Raw genomic sequence first — 23,490 nt, forward strand, 5'->3', positions numbered from 1 at the left:
CACTGAGTGCCAGGGTAAGTAATAGGATGGCAGCAAACTCAAACTTTTTTGTTGCTACTAATGCTGCCTTTATTCTCCTAAAAACATCTTAAAATGCTTCTGCTGGTGTATACAACCATTGCTTGTGGCTGGTGCTTTACCTAAATTTATCAAAGCCATAGAGCTGTTTGGGAAACTTATTTCCAGCAGGGACTGGGGCGAGTCTGCTTTGTGGCTGACTTGTGCAAAACCTCTCCCTTTCCATCATTGACTTCTCTCAGCTGCCTGGACGCTGACTAAGGATTTGTATTGAAAGCTTTGTTTGTACCATGATTTGGAACAGCCAAAAAAGTTCCAAACAATCTTTACAGCAGGTTAGAAAGGCAGCCTTTAAAAAAATTCCTGCTGTTTTTATACTCCACCATAAGCAGATGCATATAGCTCACTGCTGCGCCATTTTGTGTGGACCCATTTACCACCCCCTACCAATGAAATCCCATTCTGTCTCATCAATATATGCAACTCCTACTCTGCTTTATAAATGACAAGAAAAGGGATCAAATTTTATTTAAGTTTCTACAGTCCTAGCAGTATGAATGGCTCTTCCTAAATGCAGGCACTGCTGCTTTTAAATAATAAGAATAATAGATCTAGGAGTAAAGGAAATCCTTTCATCGCTTCCCTAAAACGGCTCTTGGCTCAGGTTGTCAGTCATGAAAAGCATTCTGACATCTATTGGGACACATATGGAAGTATGGAACGTTTGCTTCTGGGATTCACAGGCTGTTCTCTTCTGATGGGGGATCGTGGAGACCTGGTTGCAAACATCTTGAGCCTACGTGAAACTAAAGAAGCCCTACCTATTCACCCCTCTTGTTTTGTTCCGCCATTCCCACCAGCAGTTTAAAGATTTATCCTTAGCAGTCCAGGCATAACAGGTACTGGGGAGCTCCTCTCAAGGGACAGGGCAATGGAAGTGCAAGCAGACAAACTGGAGCAATATTAGACAAATTTCTGGTGAAGTGCTATCATGGATTTATTATTTTATGTTATTTTATTTTGGAGACAGAAGGCATGAACACAGTCTTCCTTCACAGCACACTTCAGCCATTGTGCATCACTCTAGAGTAGCTTCATTCAAGTTATGGAGGAGGGTCCAGTTGAAAAGAACCCGGACATGGTTACAATGAGTGTCTTCTGCCCACCATGTTACTGACCTACGATCTCAATGAGAGAAGCCAGGACAACGCCATCTCGGAGATCATGCCTCAAGTCCTGCACTGGCTTAACTGCAGGCTTCTTCTTCAGCTGTGAATTCACCCAGGCCACATATGCTTGCAGCTGTTGCTGGAAAAGAGGAATCAGAACACCACACCATTACCATCTTAACAGTTGCTTGAGAACCTTTGCACAACTGCATCCTTGCATGAGGGGGGGAAAGCAACAAGGCAGCAATCCAAAACACCATGTCCATCCTGACATACACAATGAACTGCACATGCAAGGGCTCACCCACTGACTTTACACTCAGGTGTTCAGCAGTTCACAAGAAATGAAGAGGAGACCAAGGAGCTACCCCTTCCGCTGAAGTCACCCGAAAAAACTTATGCACAGAGGAGGTTCAACACACACACACACTGTAACTCTTGTGAACACTGGATCCCAGACTGAGCTAAGACTTCACTTTCAAACACCATGGACGGAGAGGTTTATCTGAATTGCAGGTAAAACCACAGAACACTGTTTCTCATGGTGTACACATAGTTCCATTGTTGCCTCAGGTCACACTCTACAAAAAACAACAACAACACAACCCTGTAGACAGACACCATAATGGAATAAATATTGATGCCACCTCTTTTATACATTTTGGAGAGTATAAGAGAGGATCAAATTTATGTTGGAAATGTTCAGATACAGAGAGATCTTTAATTCACATGGGGTGTCAATGCAAATTAACAAAAAAAAATCTGGGAAATGATATATGATGAATTAAAAAAGATGCTTAAGTGCACTTTCCCCAAAAACTCATAAGCATTCCTGATAGCAATAGTAGGTCAGGAAATACCGAACAAAGTTAAAAACTTATTTCTATACACAACAGCAGCCGCAAGAATAGCGTATGCAAAAATGTGGAAAGGGAAGGCCATCCCAACAAAGGACCAATGGCTGCTTAAACTAATAGATTATGTCGAACTAGGAAGTACGACAGCCAAAGTAAGAAATATAGATGGAAAGATAGTAACAAGCAAGGGGGAACAATCTGAAGTGTATTTAAAACGGAGTGGTATTAAGATAAATCTACAAGCAGGGATAAATCTGTGATCAGCAGCAGACAAAATAAAGGATCATGAATGGAAGGAGAAAAGAATAGATAATCAATGGAGACGTAGCAAACTAAAGATTGTGAAATAGGATGTCAGCGAAAGAAAGGTTGGGAAGCCTGTACAGTCGTACCTTGGTTCTCGAACAAAATCCGTTCCGGAAGTCCATTCGACTTCCAAAAACGTTCGGAAACCAAGGCACGGCTTCCGATTGGCTGCAGGAGCTTCCTGCAGCTTCCTACAGCCAATCGGAAGCTGCATCGGACGTCTGGCTTCCAAAAAACATTCACAAACCGGCGTTCGGGAGCCAAAACACGCAGCAATAATAATAATAAATTTTATTTATATCCCACCCTCCCCAGCCGAAGCCGGGCTCAGGGCGGCTAACAACACTAAAACAGTACAACATTATAAAAGTCACAAGACGTTTGAGAACCAAGGTACGACTGGTCCTTGAATGTGTCTTGTTCTGAAATGTGTATTTAAGGACTTCCTGCTCCCCTTTGAACCCATCTGTGTGTTGAGATTTCCTCAGAAACTTTGCTTCACATGCCCTGCAGCATGCTGTGCAGCAAGTGAGAACATGAGACTGTGGAACTCTCTCCCTAAGGATTCTGGACTTGCTCTCCTTCCTTCCTTGCTCTCGGATGCCAGACCAAGATGGCTCTCTCCCAGAGCACTTTTGGGTTGCCCCAATTGCCCTTCTCCTCCCTGCACCCCCAGGCTTCTGCTCATCTAATCGCTTTGGTTGCTACCTAAATGTAGGGCATTTTAAAAACCTGACTTGCTTTTGTGTATTCTTTAGGATTTTTTGTTAACCAATTTGGAGGTCTTCTACTTAACTGACAGGTAACAAATATCGTGGGGGGGGGGGGAGAGAGAGAGACACACCTGTGTTTACCAGTTTAATTAACATGAAAATACATAGTTTCCATCCTACAGTACAGCGGCAAGCAGCAATCCTATTGTGGTGGGAACTCCCTAGGGGCAGACAAGAGCCTGTGCCATTGAGGCGACATAATCCAGTTTATTCCTTTTACGGTATATTGCCTTCCTTTCTGTTAAGCTCCCTGTTATTCTGCCGATGTGGCAGGTTTCAAGCCATCTCAGCAACGTCAGTCACAGTACATGCTTCTACGCAGCCCATCCGCCACAAAGTCTGATCACAGCACCACTTGTAATCATCTTGACAAGAAAAATCCAACTCCAGCCGTAACACAACATGGTTTTGGTCTGCCTTGCTCAGAAAGGTGTTCAGCCACTGATGGATGCCCCTGCTCAGCAGAAAAACGGGGGGACACTGGGAGGGTGGAGTGGGCTGCCACAATGCAACACAGTGCAGAAAATCCAGAAGCGAGCAGAGTAAAACCGTGAAGGACAGGACAGTGAAAAACTGTGCTGCGATGGGATGAGGGTACCTTTGATTAAATGCATCAGCCTGTGGCGTCGGTCAGAGGAGACATATTGAAGGAGCTCCAGAGTTGCCAGTCAGCATCTTGGCTCTGTTCAAGGGGGTTGGTTTAACAGTTAAAGCTCTCTAAGCAGCCTGGCCCCAAGGCATTCTGTGGGATTTTCCCCCCTTTATGAGCCACCACAATGTGGTGTGGTCACCATATGGGGAAACTCAGCTTTGAACTCCTAGTGGAGGTTTAACTCATCTGTGTTTGGAACAAGGCCTTGTCTGTGGTGGCACCTTCCCTGCAGAACACCCTCTGTTCTGCAGGAAAGCTCATCAGCTTCTGTCTGTAGAAGCCTTCAAGAAATTCGTTAAACCATTCCTTTCCTACCGGACTTTTGTCAATGAGTTACCTATCACTCCAAAGTTGGATTAATTACATGTGCGGGGGTTGCTTTCTAGAGTTTTGTTTTAGAAATACGTTTTATCCAGCTGTTGCATTATCATTATGCATGGAAATTGAGTTTTTAAAAATGAACAGTGTGTTATGGTGCATGTTGCGATGAAACTCTAACAGCTGAATAGGTGGGTAAACCTTTAAAATAAATGTATTTTTTAAAAAAACAAAATCCAACAGAATTTAATTCTATTGCAATTGCAAGCATACTTTACTAGAGAGAAAGTTCCACTGAAATTCAATATGACCTACTTCTGGGGGGGGGGGGGACATTTGTGTAGGACCATGCTACACAATCTACTGAAATCAGTTATACATTTAAGAAAAACACAATGTTTTTGGCCCATGGATTTCAACAGGACTTTTGGGTGTTACCGGTAATCTGTGTTGTACCCTTTGCGTGGGGAAAGAAATTCAGTTTTTAATATTAACAATTTATTTCCAAAAGTGTCTACACAAACATTTTAAACTGCAAACTTCCCAGCCTCCCATCTCTTGCTCTCCACTTCACCCAGCTTCTTCTGCATCTGTTTGCAAAGTGAGTATAAGTTACAGATTAGCTCCACTTAAAAGCACTGCACCAATACTGTAGTAGACCTATCAGACATATTAACACTAAGATCTCAGCATCATAGACTATCATTCAGGCAGCTATCATAAGTCTTGTTGTTGTTGTTTAGTCGTTTCCGACTCTTCGTGACCCCATGAACCCGAGCACGCCAGGCACTGTCTTCCACTGCCTCCCGCAGTTTGGTCAAACTCATGCTGGTAGCTTCGAGGACACTGTCCAACCATCTCGTCCTCTGTCGTCCTCTTCTCCTTGTGCCCTCCATCTTTCCCAATATCAGGGTCTTTTCCAGGGAGTCTTCTCTTCTCATGAGGTGGCTAAAGTATTGGAGCCTCAGCTTCAGGATCTGTCCTTCCAGTGACCACTCAGGGCTGATTTACTTAAGAATGGATGCGTTTGATATTCTTGCAGTCCATGGGACTCTCAAGAGTCTCCTCCAGCACCATAATTCAAAAGCATCAATTCTTCGGCGATCAGCCTTCTTTATGGTCCAGCTTTCACTTCCATACATCACTACTGGGAAAATCATAGCTTTTACTATACGGACCTTCGTTGGCAAGGTGATGTCTCTACTTTTTAAGATGCTGTCTAGGTTTGTCATTGCAAGGTTTGCACAATTGAAGGGCTCTGCCCCCCTAGTACAACAAATCTGCTAAAAAATGATTTTTTTTGCAGTTAGAAAAATAAAGAGGGGATGCATTAAAAACTGTGGGATGAACAAATGATCAACAGGAAGATGTGTGAACACACTTCAAGCGAAACATGATGAATGCTCATTGACATATATCCTCCCTGCAAACAGATCAGAGTGAATGCTCAGTAAAGACTGGACAATGTCTAACGACCACATAAGCTTTGGGCAAGCAAATCAGGATAGATGCTCAAATAAATAGGTTGCCTGGAGGAGGAGCTCCCTCCCATAATAGCTCTGACTTGCATTATCTTTGATTAGGCCCAGAAATTTTAACATTTCATTTTTTAGCCAATCACTTCAGAACCTTTGCGACTGTCTGCCTTGAGAGACCCTTTCAAAGGGAGATGAGTTCCTGCTACTATCAAACAGTGATGCTGCTCTCCAAAAGAGAAGCAAATGGTGTTGCAGTTGCTGCAGACTCTCATTTAATTAACAATTTCGATAATCTTTCCCCTTCAGAGCATCAGACTTTCCTGCAGCAGTTTCAGGCGTATTATGTGTCTAGAACTCTCTCCGCACTTACGACTTTCCTGCAAGATTCCACAGAGATTTCATTTCCCTACAAAATGAAAAATCCCCAGCAGCCTGTCATTCCTGGCAGCTGAGATGAACAGGCAACAGAAATGAAAAGGCATTAAAATTTAATGGCTAAATAGTGGCAGAGTGGCATTAAATGCACAGAAATGAGAAAACCATGAGGCACTGGGCAACCATGAAAATTCTGAACTGTCAGAATGAAAAGCATTTGGTTTGATCACTTCCTTACATCGTAACTGCCCTGCACATCTTCAATGAACCGTTATGTTAATACAGCAGAAAGTGTTATATACAGAGTCCGAATCGAGGGTAAAAAAAATAAGAATAGTTGAACCTTTGTTAAAAAAACAACAACAACCATGTTAATAAATGCACCTTGCACTTCACAAGTCTAGAAGTCCTTCTGCATATCTCAGGGAATCATATTGCTCCCAATCCAAGCTTGGTCCAAGCACAAGAGGGAATAATAATAATAATAATAATAATAATAATAATAATTTATTATTTATACCCCGCCCATCAGGCTAGGCCTCCCCAGCCACTCTGGGCGGCTTCCATAGAAACCAAAAATACAGTAAAATATCACAAGTTAAAAACTTCCCTGAACAGGGCTGCCTTAAGATGTCTTCTGAATGTCAGGTAGTTGTTTTTCTCTTTGACATCTGGTGGGAGGGCGTTCCACAGGGCGGGTGCCACTACTGAGAAGGCCCTCTGCCTGGTTCCAGAACCAATCCATTCTATTGTGTGTGTGGCTTGGCTTGATTTCATCAATCTGCTCAAGAGGCAAACTTTGTCGTTAAGGTACATCTACCACAGATAGAAAGCTGGTATTTTGTATATGTTTACTCAGGGACTTCCTAATTTAATTTTTTTTTTTAAAGCATCTGAAGATGGGACATTTATTTCCCAATTTCCAAAGTTTCTCCAATAGTTTAAGATCTATATTGTGTCCTATATCTATTGCCCAGAGCTTGCCTTTTGTTTCCCATTTTAATAACAAATATATACATTTTAGACAGAAGTTTATCCTTATGTCGTAAGAGTTCTTTTTCAAATTTTGAGCTTTGGTCCAGAAATCCATTCTTTCAGTGTAATTTAAATATGTCGTATATCTGGTGATATTGCAACCAATCCATAACTTAGGCTCCTTAAGTTTTCCACTGATTTTAGTTTGGGTTCCACCACCCCACCACCCCCCACCCCCCGTAAAACCCATCAATGCCCTGTACAGTAAGCCATTCAAGAGGCAGACTTTGTGCCCCAGGTCTCAGGTGAAAGGCAATATATGAAAACTTTTTGTTATGGAGCGGCAAAACAAATAGCATAAATAAAAATTATAAATAAATGTCCAAACAAAATATCGTGAAAATTATGCACGGTTTTGGTTTCGTCAGAATTCTTCATCAGGCTCGACGGCAAACAAAGCAGGCCGGTTGTAAGGACGGATACAGAGCAAACTGAGAATAGGGTGGGGGAGAGAACACCTATAAAACCCATTTGCAGTTATTAACCACAATCAGAAACATTATAATGATGTCTGGATACAACTGCAGGCAATGAAGCCAAACTCAGCTCCTGTTCTTTCTCTAGAGAAAATTACTTCACGGGACTAATTACTAGCTTCCATCTTTAAAGACTAAAACTTTACCCGCCATTATTTTTATTTAGGGAATATGAATTCCCCTTACTTCCACAGCTGGTTTATCAAGACCCAGCAATCACCTTAGGCCAATATTCTAAGGCTGTAGACTGCCAACTACTTCAAGTGAACCAAGGAATTGCTTCATATATTATGCTTTTACCTGCTGAAGAGCTTCTAGGGTTCTTTTTCTTCTTTACAGTGCTTAGCTGCACCAGCTATTTCCTGCAGGCCAATGCCAAGTTGAGGCATCCAAAACACATACACATTACAACCTAAAAGCTCCCCAAAATACACAGAATCTGCAGCGCCAACCCATAAATCTATGCAATTGCAGTGTGGTGTGGAACGATCATCATGAAAATTACACAGAGGGAACAGGTGAAGCTCTCCTGGTGGTCTCTGCATTAAATGAGGCGCATAGTGCATGCAGGAATCTGTGGGAAATCCTTTTCAGTGGTGGCTCCATGTCTGCCAAATGCCCTCTCCACAAAAATGTGTCTTGCTCCAACTTGGAATCCAATTAGGTGCCAGGTAAAAGCTCACCTTTTTCTGTCAAGACTTTTAAAGGCCAATGGTTAAGTTATTTTTAGATTATGGTTCTGCCAATCTGTTATTTATGTATTTTATGAGTATTTTTTTCAGTGTTTTCTGCTTATCATGCATTATGTGTTACATGGCCTCAATTCGTTGTAAATTGCTGTGTGCTCATTTTTGATGAAGGGCTGTATAGAAAGACAGAAATAATTCAGCAACACACAGACACACACACACACACACACACACACACACACACACACACACTTGTCTTTGCCCCAAACTGCTCAACCTCAAGCCTCTTTCCTTACTATGTCACACATTAAACTTTGTATCCTGCAATCTGATGTCCTGGGTTCAAACACTTCTGCCTTTTTTGCAGACTCTGCTTTCACCTTCACCTGTCGTCAGACTACAAGACCTTATCAACCACTGCAAAGGTTATTCTCTAAGAAACAAGTATCCAGACCCCAGAACAAACCTCTACTTTCATCAGTCTTGCCTCCACTATTTACTTGTCAGACCCATACCTCTCCATCACCCTATCTAACTGATGTACTGTACATTATAAACTCCTTTGGTCGAGGACGACATCACTGCTCTGTCCTGCACATCACACAGCCTGGCATGAGACAAATACTAAACAATTAACAATAGCAATGGAAAAAGCAGAAGGATGGCATTGGACTGTCACTGAGAAAAATATCATTGCATGATCATAGCACAGACAGCATCTTCCTGTGGCTTGTTTAAATACTTTCCCCACCAGCTGCTCACCACCTCCACCTGTGTCCTTCCGATGGAGCGCAAAACTCCCTGTGGTCTCATTACATTGCTTCTTGTGACATGGTTAAGCAGCCCTGCTCCAGCTCAGACATCTCCAAACAGCACAGTATTTAACAATTCCCTGAAGGTTCCCCCCTTTTGTCACTTTCTGATCGTATAACGCTCACAGTTATAATTCAGGACAGGTAAGGGCAAAAGGTGCTTTAAAAAAAATAAAAATCCCCACTTTCCCTCACCTGGCATCTCCTTAGTCCTCAAAGATTTACTTCATTATCTGCTACTGTTAATAGCCCTAGGATCACTCTGAGCTTTGGCCAATGGCCAAACTGGAGCAAAGAAGCGCTAACCCCCAAAGCAAAGTCCAAATTTCTCCCTGTATCATTCTCAGTGCAGGAGTTACTATACAAGTCACCGATTGGTGGGATTGTCGTGGGGTTAGGCATAATCCTATTTATATTAACACGGCTTTGCGTTCCAAAAGAGTGCCTGCTTTACCTTAGCTCCACAGATGGGAAAGTAGCTGCTCTGTTCAGGTACAATCTCTCAGGCAGTATTCCTTCCTCATATTAAACCTGTTGGATGTGTGTGTCCTTCACATACTTTTAAGGTCAACATAGAAGTTTCTAAAAGAAAGGAACTGGCGATCTCCTGCTGCACCTTCAGCTGCTGAATCACAGCGGACCATTCTTGCAGCCAGCGAAAGGTCTGCAACCATTTATGGCACCTATACAACGCAACTACACTTGTATCGTTGCTATTTTAAACCCTCAAGTTGAAACAGCAGGTCAGACTTAGAGTGTGCCTGGACTAGTTTTTCACATGATCTAACACAGACAGAGAGGCGGGTTCTGAGCCACATGCTGTGATTTGGTGCCGTTTTATTTTTTCCTGCTTAATAGGTGTACAGAGACAATAGTGAGAATTCACCAGTGTAGGGGGATGGAGGAATGACTTTAAATAGGCCCTGACAGTTAAAGAGAAGAAGTGTGAATATCATTTATCCGAAGCAATTCTCCAGTGCACTGATACACAGCACTCATCCTGATGCAGCATCAGTGGACTGATAATGACACAAACTTAAGATAGGTGGGGAAAGAGAAGTCTCGCCAGCAAGGATAACGCCTGTTTTATTTCATATTTCTAATGGCAGGTGCTTCCCCTAGCAGCTCTGCAGAATTCAAAAAAAAAAATTATGAGAATACATAAAAATCATGGCTTCTCCTAGTCAACTTGATTCTCAGGAATTTTTGGACCGACCCCCTTACCGCTTTTGCATGCACGTTTTCTCTTATGAATTAATTTAAGAAAACACTTTTCAGAAACTTATGTAAAGCCAAATATTGCAGGTATTGTGATTCCTGTGGCAAGAATGATGATGAGATGCAAATCTGGCATTTATGGATGGTCTAGACCACCATATTGATGAAAGAAGCAGAAAAACAAAAGGCCGGATCATCCAGGGCAGTTGTGAATTAGGGTTTGTTTGTCCTTGGTCACGTTGCTCAGTCAAAAGTAGCACATCTGCTTTATGGCTGGGAGGGCAACTGTGTGCAGAACTGGTAAGGACATGATAAGGCATGATTCCATCTTGTCCTTGCCTGTCCCTTTAAGATACACAAGTTATCCATCACCTCCAACAGAGAGGTCACCTCTCTCCTCCAATCCGCAAGCTGAGGACAGGCTGTTGTATGGTAGGAAAATCAGGAGAAATCTGACAATATTTGACATTCTCACTGCTTCATTTTCCAGCTTCCCAAAGGTGTTAAGTACATGGCTGTTCTGCAATTCAATGTGCCAAGGAACCTGTCACTAAAAGCTATCTGGACACAAGAGACCATAAATATCATTATGCCCCCTGTATTCCTTTGTCCCCTCTTGATCCCGCATCCTGAAACCAACAAAAGAAATTATCAAGACCAGAGTTGGCCAATAAGAGTACTTTGTACTATGTCAGTTTCACCAAATGTAGGACCGGGGTGGAGGAAGGGGGGTGCAGTGGGGCGCGATCTGTCCCAGGTGTCACCACTGAGGGGGGTGACAAAATGGCTGGCAGGGCCTGCAGCTCGCCCGAGTTGCACATCTCTCCTGGGAGTGATGCAGTGGCTTGGGTGCCCACAGGCTCCGTGCTGCCCCAAACTGCTCGCCACCTGCCCTGAGCTGCAGGGCATGCGCGCCGCGCCAGGCACCCAATCAGCTTGCTGCGCAGCTGTGTAGGACTAGTTAGACCAATATTCTGGTTTAGTGTTTTATTTTCATTTTGATTGCACATTGCTCTTTTTTCCATTTATCAATTCCTCTTGAATAAACTGGATTTCTGGGCGGTATTGGCACCTGAACACATTCCTTGAGGACACTTCACTCCTAAAGCAAGAATTGCTTTTTTCTGGTCTTAAGCATCAGGACATATTACACGACAAATGTAGGTGAAACTTAAGGAGAAAGACACATTTCCCAACATCCATCAACATTTATTCCTCGCCAGATATAGTGCAGGTCAAAAGGAAAATGCCAATAAGGAAAGACAAATTTTATGTCAACAACCCCTGTGAATTCTATAATTAGAAAGTTCAATTCTATTTATAACAAATAATAATAATAATAAATTTTATTTATATCCCGCCCTCCCCAGCCGAAGCCGGGCTCAGGGCGGCTAACAACACTAAAACAGTGCAACATTATAAAAACATTATAAAAGCATGATGACTGAAGAATGAATTAACTAAATGTGCACATTTTACATTATGGTTATAATTTTTCTTTTTTCTTTCTAGCAGAATCAGCCACTGCCTCTGTTCCTCCATAGTTCCTTCCCATGGAGGGTGTATGTTGTTATTGTTTCAGTGTCCACATAGCACTCAAGGCTCTGCAGGCCAAAGAGTGAAGCAAGGAATGAAGCTCAAGGCATTAATTGCATCAGGACATAATGTGGCTAAGGCCTTGCATAATTTCTAAGCTCCTAGACATTATCTTAATTAGATGATCTCAGTAATCTCCTGGCCAGAGCTTGGTCAGTTTACATTCTTGTTGTTTTTCAAAGCAATGAAGTGGGGTGGGGAAGATTTCTACAAAAGCATGATTGGAGGTATGGAGAAGAGAGACTGGTCGATGTGATTAATTCCAAGCGTCCATCTGGAATAACCTAAGCATCACCAGTGGGGGGGGGGATTCTATTTTTTCTTCTGATGTGCTAGAAAATGAAGGGTTCATTCCCTAAAGGTCAACTCCCTTGGACACCAGTAGATATGGTCAGTTGGATATAGTTAAAATGGGTAGAATACAAAGCACAGACTACTTATTAAAGGAATCTGTTCCCCAAAGCTGGTCACCACTACAGTGAGCAGCCTGGAGACTTGGACAAGGTGCTAAGTCTGAATTTCAGTTCCTGCCTATATTTTTGACAAGACCAAAACAGTCAGAAAGGCTGCATTGAGACCCAGAGGTCTGAGAAGCTAATCCATCTTTCTCCCCATTCAGTCATTTTTCCTGCAGTGCTTGTGCCTGACCACCTTGAGCTCAGCAGTGCCTAGCAACAGGTTCTGTAAGTTTAAAAATAGCGGCAACATTTTCCTCCTGATTTTAAGGCTGTTTCCAAGGAGAGGCAATCAGGGACGAGTCTAAGGAGGTATGACTGTCAAAATCAGGGTTTAACCACTTTGAATCCGTAAAGAACAATATGAACTGTGGTTTTGCATGAAGCCCAGCAAGTTATCCACCTCATTCACTTCAGAAGGCCAGGCAAATTCCAAGGAACAAAGGATGCATCAACTGGTCCTTAGAGTCATGTTTTCCTGAATACAGATCATGAGCCCCAAATGATCACTGGAAATATTGTCTGTCTCTCCGCACTGGCAGGTCTACAAACAGTTTCTAACCCCATCAATCTGCAACAACCACCGTTGCCCTTCCTGTCCTCCAAAATGACATCCTACCATCCCCTCTCAACCCAACAAGCCTCAGTGATTTTTCCCAGCACTTTTATTCAAAGGTAGGAGATCATTATGATGATTATTATCTTCACCTTTTCAAGGAGAAAGAATATTTCCAATGCCTGCCTCCTTAGAGCAAGTGCTTCTTTATCAGAAATCTCAGCTGGTTCTGCCATATCAAACAAATCAAGGGCCATCATTCAAACATATCTCTATGCAACATGATCCGGTGTTTCGGAAAAGAAAATTACTTCCCCCTCTTTTTTCGTTTAGGGCCAGGTCATGCTCATGATAAATGGAACCAGCAGCTTAATAATGCAGTCGTCTTCCCACTCTTGACAACTCACTTTCAGAGTGAGGGAACTGTAGCATCATCAGTGGGTATTTCCAGATGGTCACTATTTTCTTCCTGTTAATCATTCCTTTATCCTACAATGCATTCATTTATCTTTCCAATGCATTTTCCCATCACTTTCCAAGCTGCAAAAATAGTCTTTCTTTTCCCCAAGTGGATTTGGTGTGCTAGGACAGCAGACTGCCTTAATCCACTTTAATTGCACAAAGCTAAATTTCTAGAATATGCTTGAATCCCTCCTGCAAAATATTGAATCTGGAGACAACTGACACTATGGAAAGCCTCTGTTGAGCCCGGATATCAAAATCAAGTCTCACAGCAGCCTTCCCTAACCTGCTGCCCTCCTGGTGTTTTGAACTACAACTCACATCAGCCCTAGCCTGTGTCAACTGAGGCTGAAAGGAGTTGCAGTACAAAACATCTGGAGCACACCAGATTGGGGAGGATTGTCTTATACAAAAAACACAGTTCACCCAATTGAGTGTCTTTGCAGTGCCTTTGATTTGTTTCTGGGGTTGTAATTTCTGAATAAAACCACAAATGCTGAACCACACTCAAGTTCCTGCTAAGTTTCTTCACCGTGCAACCTGCCACTTATACCAGCCCTGCAATATCTTGCCTCCATCCTGCTGGAAGGCTGAATTATTAAAGTGCCGAAAAGTGTGGAGAGCATCCTTTAGAAATAGCGGGAAATCAGCCTAACTGCAGAACATAATCCACTAATGAATGAAGGGCTAGGGGCTGTGCAATCGCCTCAAGGGGCCTTCCAGCTTTTAAACTGCAGCCACTCTGATTTAAATGAGACAAACCGTATCTTATCCAGGAACTGACGGTTCATTTAGCCTAAGGATGCTCCCCTGAACCCTGATTCAAGGATTACGTTAGCGACCAGGGGTCAAACGACATATGAAGCATCCCTTTTTGAAAAGGGTACGTTTAACACTGGCACTCTTATTTTAAAGGAAAAGCATCTGATCAGCAGCTGTTCCTAGTGAAGAGAAGTCAACAGCAATTTCTTCTCCCTTGACCTGCCATGTACAGAAGGGAAGACCACACACACACACACACACACACATACAGCACTAGGAATCCTCCTGGAGCCTATCAACCCCAGCAGCTCACCCCCTTTTGGCCTCTGCCTCTTCCAGGGGGAAGCATGCAAAAAAGAGAAAGCAGTGGCTGTTCTTGTCTCTACTCTCTTGCTCACCCCCATGGCAGTCGACTGGGTCCATGATGCTACTGAGATAGCAATCTCAAACAGCCACCTCCGCCTCCTCATTCATCTTCTGAAAGGAATCACAGAGTGGAAATTTTGTCCAGAGAGAGAGAAAGAGGAAGAGCGAGCAGCTTCCAGATTCACCATAAGCAACTATGGGCCCAATCCTCCCAACCACTATGCCCACGAAACATGGGCATGAGAAAGGAAGTGGGAACAGCACATTTCCACACCCTGCTCAGCAGCAGTGGTAAAGATAAGAAGAGGAAACATCACTGGAGAAGATTCCAGGAGGCTTCCCAGCTAGAGGGGCCATCTTGCTCTCTTCTCCATCTTCTTATACAGAGTTGATGGAGAGAAAGATTGCTATATATTGTTACATTGCTTTTCTGTACTACCAACTGCTCTGCTGATTATATACTTTTCCCTCAAATGAAAAGTGGCAATGTTGATGTGCAATGGAACCCCTGCAAAAACAGGTTCTGACTGGTGCAGAACTGGCCCTGCACCCATGAAGGCAGTAAGGCCCTCTTTCTGGGTCACACTCATTCCCTGAGTTCATGGGGCTGGGTGAGTGCTCACAGCCAGCAAAAAGGAGGCAGGAGAGACCTGCAGAAACAAAACCACCTGACAAATCCAGATCCCAAAATGCCAACCACAGAAGCAGTGTTGTGATCTTGAAACAAGGAGTGTATTACTGTAAAAGCAGTAGGGAGATTCTTTGAGAGCCAAATGTTTGTGTGTGTGCGCGCGCAAACTCCCCCCCCCATATTTGCATTTAAGAACTTTTAAATTCATCTTCATGAATATTAACACTTACAAAGTGTCTAAAATTTTCTAAGCTCTGTACAGATGTTAGAAGCTAAGTCCCCGCCACAATCTTCTTCCTAGGGGGCAGAGGTGCACCCTCCTTCCTATGTACCGTATTTTTTGCTCTATAAGACTCACTTTTTCCCTCCTAAAAAGTAAGGGGAAATGTGTGTGCGTCTTATGAAGTGAATGCAGGCTGCACAGCTATCCCAGAAGCCAGAACAGCAAGAGGGATTGCTGCACAGCGACCCCTCTTGTTGTTCTGGCTTCTGAGATTCAGAATATTTTTTTTCTTGTTTTCTTCCTCCAAAAACTAGGTGCGTCTTATGGTCTGGTGCATCTTATAGAGCGAAAAATACGATACCTTGGTCCCCTGGCCCACTGGCAGAGACCATAATGTGTTTTCTTTGCAATTTGTTATTCTTTTTTCTAAGCAGTTAGTTTTTGGAGTTGTGTGAATATATAAAGGAATGGGTGTATTTCTGTTTTGTTTTTTAAGCCGAACCCATTCTATTTTGCTGCACTGTATCTAGGCCCAAGCAGCAAAGTTATGCAAGGTTTGTGACTCTCATGCTTCATATCAGGGCAGGTGGGGTACAATTACCATTCTGCTCCAGGCTTCATGAAACAGGTCCATTAATTTCTGTGAGACACTTGTCACATTTGCAAAAACTGCATTCAAAATGTATTAGCTGCATGCAAGTAAAATATGCCATTAGCTGCAGCATTTTTTTAAGCAGCTACTAGTGCTGAACCACTTTCTCACTCCTGCTGTAATCATGTCCTGAAAAGTCCTCTAGTCCAACAAGCGTCAGACAACATCACCTGGCCAGCTGGGGGTGGGGTGGCGGTCACACATAGCTGAGACTGCAACTGCTCCGAAGTCTGGTGAGTTCATGAATAAACCTCCTTAAGACAGTAGAGCGGAAGGACTGTGGTTAGTGGATCAAAGCACAAGATTACAAATCAAACATCCTTGCTTCCCTTTCTAGCTGCAAGCATGAGACCGAGAGCAAAACAGATTTACTTCTTATGCCTCAGAAGCTGAAGATGCAATTTAAGGATGATGGCTGTTGTTGTTGTTTAGTCGTTTAGTTGTGTCCAACTGTTCATGACCCCATGGACCAGAGCACACCGGGCACTCCTGTCTTTCACTGCCTCCCGCAGCTTGGTCAAATGCATGTTCGTAGCTTTGAGAACACTGTCCAACCATCTTGTCCTCTGTCGTCCCCTTCTCCTTGTGCCCTCCATCTTTCCCAACATCAGGGTCTTTTCCAGGGTGTCTTCTCTTCTCATGATGGTAGCAACCTATTATAGTGAGTCCCTTTTAGCTTGAAGCTGCCCAAATAAAGGTGGCCCTGCCTTTTGCAAGAAAAGGAAGCTGAACCTCAGTTGCAATTTCCTGATCTTTGGCCAAAGTGCTGTGGATATTTATGAGGGGCAGCTGAGAAATTCTCAAGCCTAAAAGCCAAGCTAGACAAGATAATGGAAATCCATAATCGGATTTGCAGTCACTATAAATTTTAGCGAACAGCAGCCACAGGAGGAATTGTGGCACTGGAGGGAGTGGTTAACACTTTCTCATCAGTTTTCCTAGATGAAAATGGCTGTTTGCCTCATTAGGAAAAACTTATATGTGCAAGCAACTCCAAAATCTTGTCCACAAGTCCAGGCTTAACTCATTTCTACTTAGTCCAATAACTTTTCAGCTGTACGTTTATTAGCACTGTTCACATTTCTACTTTCTTAAAACATTTTTAACAATTTGCCCCAGGCCCTGAATTCCCTACTACATATATGATGCAATGATCTAGCTATGGCTAACAAAAGCAAGAAATGGCACAGCTGGTGAACAGCCAACAATAATACCTCTGTATGTGTTCAATAGTATACTCTTGGTTGATTTAAGACACTGTGATGGCATATAGGAATGGAAGTAGTCTTGTGAAGCTCATGACATTTAGGACTGTGTAGGTCAAGATCAGTACAATGAAATACGCTCAGAAATCTATAGGGAGATGCAGTGCCGTAGCGTTGGTTGTCAGCACCCGGGGCAAGGCAAGTAATTTGTGCCCCCTAACCCATGGATTTGCGCCCCCTAACCCATGGATTTGCACCCCCTAACCCCCAGATGTTGCGCCCGGTGCGGCCGGCCCCCCTGCACCCCCCACGCTACGCCACTGGGGAGACGGCACAGATGCTCTGACATTGCATGCCCTCTGATGCCTATTCCCCATCTCACCCCTCATTTGAACTTATCACAATGAAAAAGGGAGGAAAGATCTGCTTCTCAAAGCTCTGAGACCCAGCCTAATTGAGATTCCTGCATGGTTCATTTCAGATGTAAGAACTGAGAATAGTATGATCTTGTTACCCTATTTGGCAGTTTCCCAAAGTCAGTTGGGAGTCAAGGGATCTGAAAGCCAAAATGGCACCCAGCCGGCACACCAGGAGGTTAAATCCTAAACTGACCTTGCTTGGAAGTTCAAGACAGATTTGTTGTAGAGGAGCCAAGAGTCCTTCTACATGTCTTTTTTTCAATGTGCTTTCAGGGTGATTTGAGCTCATGGTGGTATTGAGGTGGGGATAAGCAATCCTGCTCTCAACACTGTTAATGCCCTCTAAAGTTTTATACTGCTTTGTTTTTTAGTGGTGCACATCCTGTCGTTTCCTGCTAAAATCCTCTAACTTTACATATTACAAATGTTCCAAGAAGGCATTATAAAATGAAATTTAACACACACGCCTTGCCCCCCAAAAAGGTTCCAGAGATTTTTGGGTGCCTACTTTAGTTGTCCTATTGTGCAAGGATGCCCTTCCAGATGGAAGTAACGTGGTAACACTAAGGAAGCATTGCAGAGAAATTAATGAAGCAGAATAATGTGTGGGCGGTTCAGCAACATGCACTATTACTGTGTCAGCAACACATTGCACAATACACCAGCAAAAAATCCACAAGTCTGTGGGGGAATCTCTGCTTTCCTGACCCTCAAAACTATGATATTTTATTCCTGGGGAAATGCTCAGACCAGGGTGTAAACAGCTGTTCACCCATGACCTAATCCTATGCACCTTTACTTCAGAGTGGATCCCACTGCTTGCTTTAAAAATGAGAAAAAATAACAGATCCTGGTCACAGAAATATCCTTCAGGATTCCTCTGCTTCTACCTGCCACCCCACTCCCATTAGAGAATAGAGAGGAGGACAGACTAAGCCAGGTGTGGAGAACCTGTGGCCTTCCCGACAAACTACAACACCCATCAGCCCCAGCAAGCATGGCCAATGGGATGATGGGAGCTGTAGTTCAACACCATTTGTAGCCTGCCAATAGAAAACAGAATGTTAACTGCATTTTTTTACTTTCGTTACAGAGCACTTGGGGACTTTTTTTTTTAGTAGGAAGCAATGTATACGTTGAATAAACCTAAAACGCATAAATGACAGCAGGATATTCAAATGAAAGGGGGGGGGGACAGCAGTGAAAGAAAACTAGAGAGAGAGAGAGAAGTGCTCATTTTCTATATTTAAAAGTCTGAAGTTCCCCCTGAGCAGTCTCATTTATCTGATGCACTGTGAGATAGGAGTTTGTAAATAGGAAAGACGGAATGAAACATCTCATAGGAGCTGAAGCCTGCAACACAATGTAAGTTCTGTCAGGTGAGGGGGAAAACCACCATAATCCTGATCACTGAGCATAAGTCCCACATTGGTCTCCTGTCTTCTCAGCTTACTTAGCCAGGAAACCCTTGACTTGGCTGCACCGCCACTGAGGGCATTCCTTGATAAAGGCAAACAGATCAAACTGAACTGGCTTTGCACCAACTGCTTGCAAGGACTAGAAGATGCTGCCCTCCCCCCTAAGTGGTATCAGCCAGGTATTTCATCCCACAACTTAAGTGTTTATTTAACATGCTTTCTTTCAACTTCAGAATAATTGATCAAATTACCCCACCACCACTGCCCCGTATGTGCCGATTTCTATGTCCCCAACTGTTTAGAATCAAGATGGACGGGAAAAGGGGGCGGGGGGAGCAACCAGCATGTTAAGTCCCTACTCCAGGAATCTGCATGCCCATCATAAAAACAGACTTTACAGCATTTCAAGCACACACACAGCCAGCAAAAACCTGCCAATTCTACGAGGCAGGTCTGCCATCCTAACGTTTCCGCACTTTGCTGCTGAGTCAGTCAGCAAAGGTTGCTGCTGCAACTTGGTGCATAAACAGCTAGCTAGGAATCGCTTACACAAACTCTCCAAAACTTAACGATGCTCCGCAAAGCGCCAGCGAGGCTGCTGGGTGCTTCAAGTCCTCACGTTTGAAGGTCAAGATCTTTCCCGTTTCAGTTGCATTCGGGGTCCTTTAGCTTTGCAGAAGACAAGGTACGGAAGACAGATAAGTTTTATTTACCTCCGTGAAGCCCTCGTGCAGGATATCCAATAAATTTCCGCGCGCCAAGCAGGCAAGCATTCTTCAGAAGCCCACCCAAAGGGCCGAGTTCTCGGAGCATGCAGAACAAATCCTCCAGCCTGGGGCACGACCCCCTCCTCCTTCTCCCCCTCCTCCTCCTAAAGACAAAGACTTGCAGCTCATGGGGGACCTCGTTCATAGTCCCATATGTGCAGCCCGTTAGTGCAAACAGGATACTTGAGCCAAAGTCAAGACTTGTACTGGGCATGCTCGGAGGGAGCCACTGGGGGAGCAGCAGGAGAGAAGTCACACCACTCTGTTCCTATAGAAACGCCTCAGCTTAACAGATGCAGGCTGAGGAACTGGTCAGGGAAAACATCTGAAACCTATTTCCAGAGGCTGGCCCCTCCATCTGATACAGAGCTCTGCTCCGAAGGACTGGAGGCGGGGGACAAATCTGGTTCGGCTAAGACGGAAACATAGTTGAAAGAGAAGAAAATATAAAATGGAACTTCCAACTTTAAAACTTTGCGCAGGAAAGCTGAAAGTCAGCGCCAGTGTGGCTGCGCCCAATTTATTTGCCATCTCTTCAGTGTTAGGGTACATTGTATATCTAACCACACAAGGCAGTTCATTGCTAAAATGTGGTTTGAAAACATGCTCTATGGCTTGGCTATGCAAATCGATCATTACAGCCCAGGGGGAGCAATAAACAAATTAAGTGTGTCCACATCCTCGTAGCATTTCCTTTCAAGCTGCTGGAATAATTTAGGCTGCATTCCTAGGCACATGTACCTGAGAGTAAAACTAACAGAATATGGACTTAATTCCAAGTAAACGTGTACAGGGTTGCTTCATCTTTGTCCCGTGGTACACACTTCCTTCTCTTGGATTTTTAAAAATAGAACTCTATATTTGTTACGCACCAAAAAATGTAATTTGGACTTCAAAAGGGGTGAGGGTTGGCTATATGTCTGTGAGTATGCTAAGTGCCTTGAGTCAGCCACAGCCCTGTTCTCCCACCCTTCTCATCTCCTTACTCTTTTAAAAAAAGAAATAAGCAAGATTTGTGCAAAATCAAGTTTTTGTTTTGGCATTTGTTTGTTTTCCAGTTAACAGAGGCTCTAGGAATAGAGGAGGCAAGGCACAGTGATGGCCAGGATTAGAGCTATTATGAGATATTCATCCAACTAAAGTGGGAACAATGGTACCTTTTTAAGCTATCAGTGAAGTTAAATGCTTTTCTGGAACAAACCACACTGCTCAGCGAAAGACTTCACCCCCTTCCTTTTAAGTGAACAAAACAATGGGAATTCTCAGCACTGCTTAACAAAACCATATGCAGAGTTATGCAAGAACAGCCCTGAGACAATCCCATCCCAGTACTGTTAATAAATTCCTGAAATGACACACTTAAAACGGAGCATATTGCTGCCTTTCAGTCCGATCCTATGCAGTATTACTTGCAAGTTAAGTTTCACTGACTTCAATAGGACTCACTCCTAAATAACTGTACACAGGATTACAGCCCATGTTAGAAGTTACAGGTAACTGTAATTAAAGTTGGTGTACAAATAACATATTATTACTTCCTAAAACATGAAAATGTCCTGTGATAGGCACACACAGAAGAGCCCAAATTATAAGCCACTTTCAACACACTGGCTTAACTTGTGCCATTTCTCTGTTCATTTCTCCAGGTGAGGAAGGTTGGAGCTGGGAATGAAAGCTGTTGTTTCAGGAATGAAGCAGCTCGGACTGGGATCTTATATAGGAGCTGGAGGCTCTATCTCTTCCTGGCTCTCAGCCAGCCCCTCTCCAGGTGGGAGTTTCCATGCATTTCCTCTCCTCCTGAGTAGCCTCATAGGTAGCTAGGTGGGCACTTTGTTGGAGACTCTGAAGTTCCTGCCTGGGAAGTTCCTGCCTGGATTGCTGTCTCCTCTGTTCCTGTAACCCTGGGAGATGGGATGGGTAGGAAAGCTGGCCAGGAATCCAGGCAACTGGTGTGGGGACCTCAAGTAGCGGAGCAGGGACATCTGGATCCAATGACTATTCAGAATCATTGGCAGTGTGGAGACCTGGTGTAGCATCCTGCTTCCCTTGTTCTTCAAGTTCAAGTCCTCATGATCACCACTTCGAGTTCAAGACCACAATCAAGTTTTTCTTATAAATTTGGGTTAGCACTTTTTGGAAGAAAAATAAGACCAAACATGAGAATTGGGTAAGGGGAGAAGCACATAAAAATAAAAGGGACAGACAACAACAAGAGGACATGAGGATATGAGAAAGGAGAGAGAGAAGGTTCGCAGGCTATGAAGGACTTGCCCACAAATTTATTGATAGCTGCACGAATTATGAGAGCTAGGAAGTGGAAGGGGCAAGCAGAACATAAAAAGGAAGAATGGTATAAAGAGGTGTGGGATATAGCTATGAATGATAAATTAACATATGCCATTAAGGTAAGACGGGGCATATGCAGGAGAAATGATTTTGAGGAGATATGGAAGGTGTTTGTAGAATGGAAAGGGGTCAAACCATCGCAAGAGGTGTTGAAATTTTGGGAGGTTGGATAGTTACAATGGTCTCAGTGGAGGGGTGCACACTTTTATTCTTATTTATTTATGATTATTACTTTGTCAAAATAAAATAATAAAAAAGAAAGGAGCAAAAGCAAGCTGCAGTAGGGAAACTCCATGTTTCAGCCATACACCACTTCTGCATCTTTTAGCAGAAGCAGCTGGCAAGTTAAAGCAATTATTTTGCCACCGTAAGGATTGGAAACTTTTTATTTAATAATAAAGAATGAAAACCAGAGCTCTCCACTTCTGGATTCCAAACTATGCAGTGTATACAAAGGAAAGGAACAATATGCAGATCTGTCACCAAGACAGAATACAATAACTCAAACAGGTCAAGATTCTGCATTATAGCCCACGAAGAGTAGCATGATATTCTATGAGACCTTGAAATAAGGAACGATATGTAGCTTTGATAAGAAGCAATGCAATTTTAAGACTGTTATTCTTAAAGCATTTAAGGTAAACATTTAAGCCTCAATATAAGAACAACCGTTGCCTCAGAAATATGTAAAATAATTGTTGCACACTGTATAAAGATTTACAGACAACTTTTCATCATGTACTAAGTATGAGTTCAATGTGTGAGTTCAATACCCTACAGGATACAGAAAAGAATGTTCGCAACATGGATGCTGCTATGCCAATCCTCTCCAAAAAACAGACTGCATAATGCTTGTTTACTGTTGCATATCTTTAAATGGCCCCCAAATGCAATATTGCGAACATGATAGCATGTCAAAGTTCCTCTGCTGTAGCATCCAATAACTTAACATGATGTGGGGTGGTATATGAAGTGAAGCCAAATCAAAAGTATTAGTATAATGCTGCCCTCCCCAATCTAGTGCTTTCCTAGTGATGGGCTAGAGTCCCACGAGTCAGCAAACTTTTTCAGCAGGGGGCCAGTCCACTGTCCCTCAGACCTTGTGGGGGGTCGGACTATTTTTTTTGGGGGGGCGACGAATTCCTATGCCCCACAAATAATTCAGAGATGCATTTTAAGTAAAAGGACACATTCTACTCATATAAAAACACGCTGATTCCCAGACTATCCGTGGGCCGGATTTAGAAGGCGATTGGGCCAGATCCAGCCCCCAGGCCTTAGTTTGCCTACCCATGGGCTAGACTGATGGGACCTGTAGTTCAAAACCCCTGTATATGGAAGGCTGCACTAATGAGTGCAGAAGGCCATGTTCAACATCTTGATGTTGACATATAAGCCCTGAACAGCTTGGGATCAGGTTCCTGAAAGACCACCTGTGCCTGTAGAGAACTGTAAG

General features: G+C 43.3%; 1 protein-coding gene across 12 annotated transcripts in view; it reads right to left on the bottom strand.

Annotated features, from left to right (window-relative positions):
• The window catches only part of DIXDC1 (DIX domain containing 1), a 76,353-nt gene that overhangs the window by 40,797 nt on the left and 12,066 nt on the right, over positions 1–23,490 (bottom strand). For 9 of the 12 annotated variants that reach the window (XR_014558307.1, XR_014558308.1, XM_083714216.1 and 6 more), the window contains exon 3: positions 1,197–1,326. Coding sequence is in view for 9 of the 12 variants with exons in the window: in XM_083714216.1 (XP_083570342.1) it covers positions 1,197–1,326 (130 nt within the window). In the remaining 3 variants the exon portion in view is untranslated. Of the gene's footprint in view, positions 1–1,196; positions 1,327–19,634; positions 19,897–23,490 lie in introns of those variants that run through there. The other 3 variants (XR_014558309.1, XM_083714208.1, XM_083714215.1) reach the window with 3 other exon arrangements.

The sequence above is a fragment of the Podarcis gaigeae genome (assembly GCF_964106915.1).
Source record: "Podarcis gaigeae genome assembly, chromosome: 15".
Lineage (NCBI taxonomy): Eukaryota > Metazoa > Chordata > Lepidosauria > Squamata > Lacertidae > Podarcis > Podarcis gaigeae.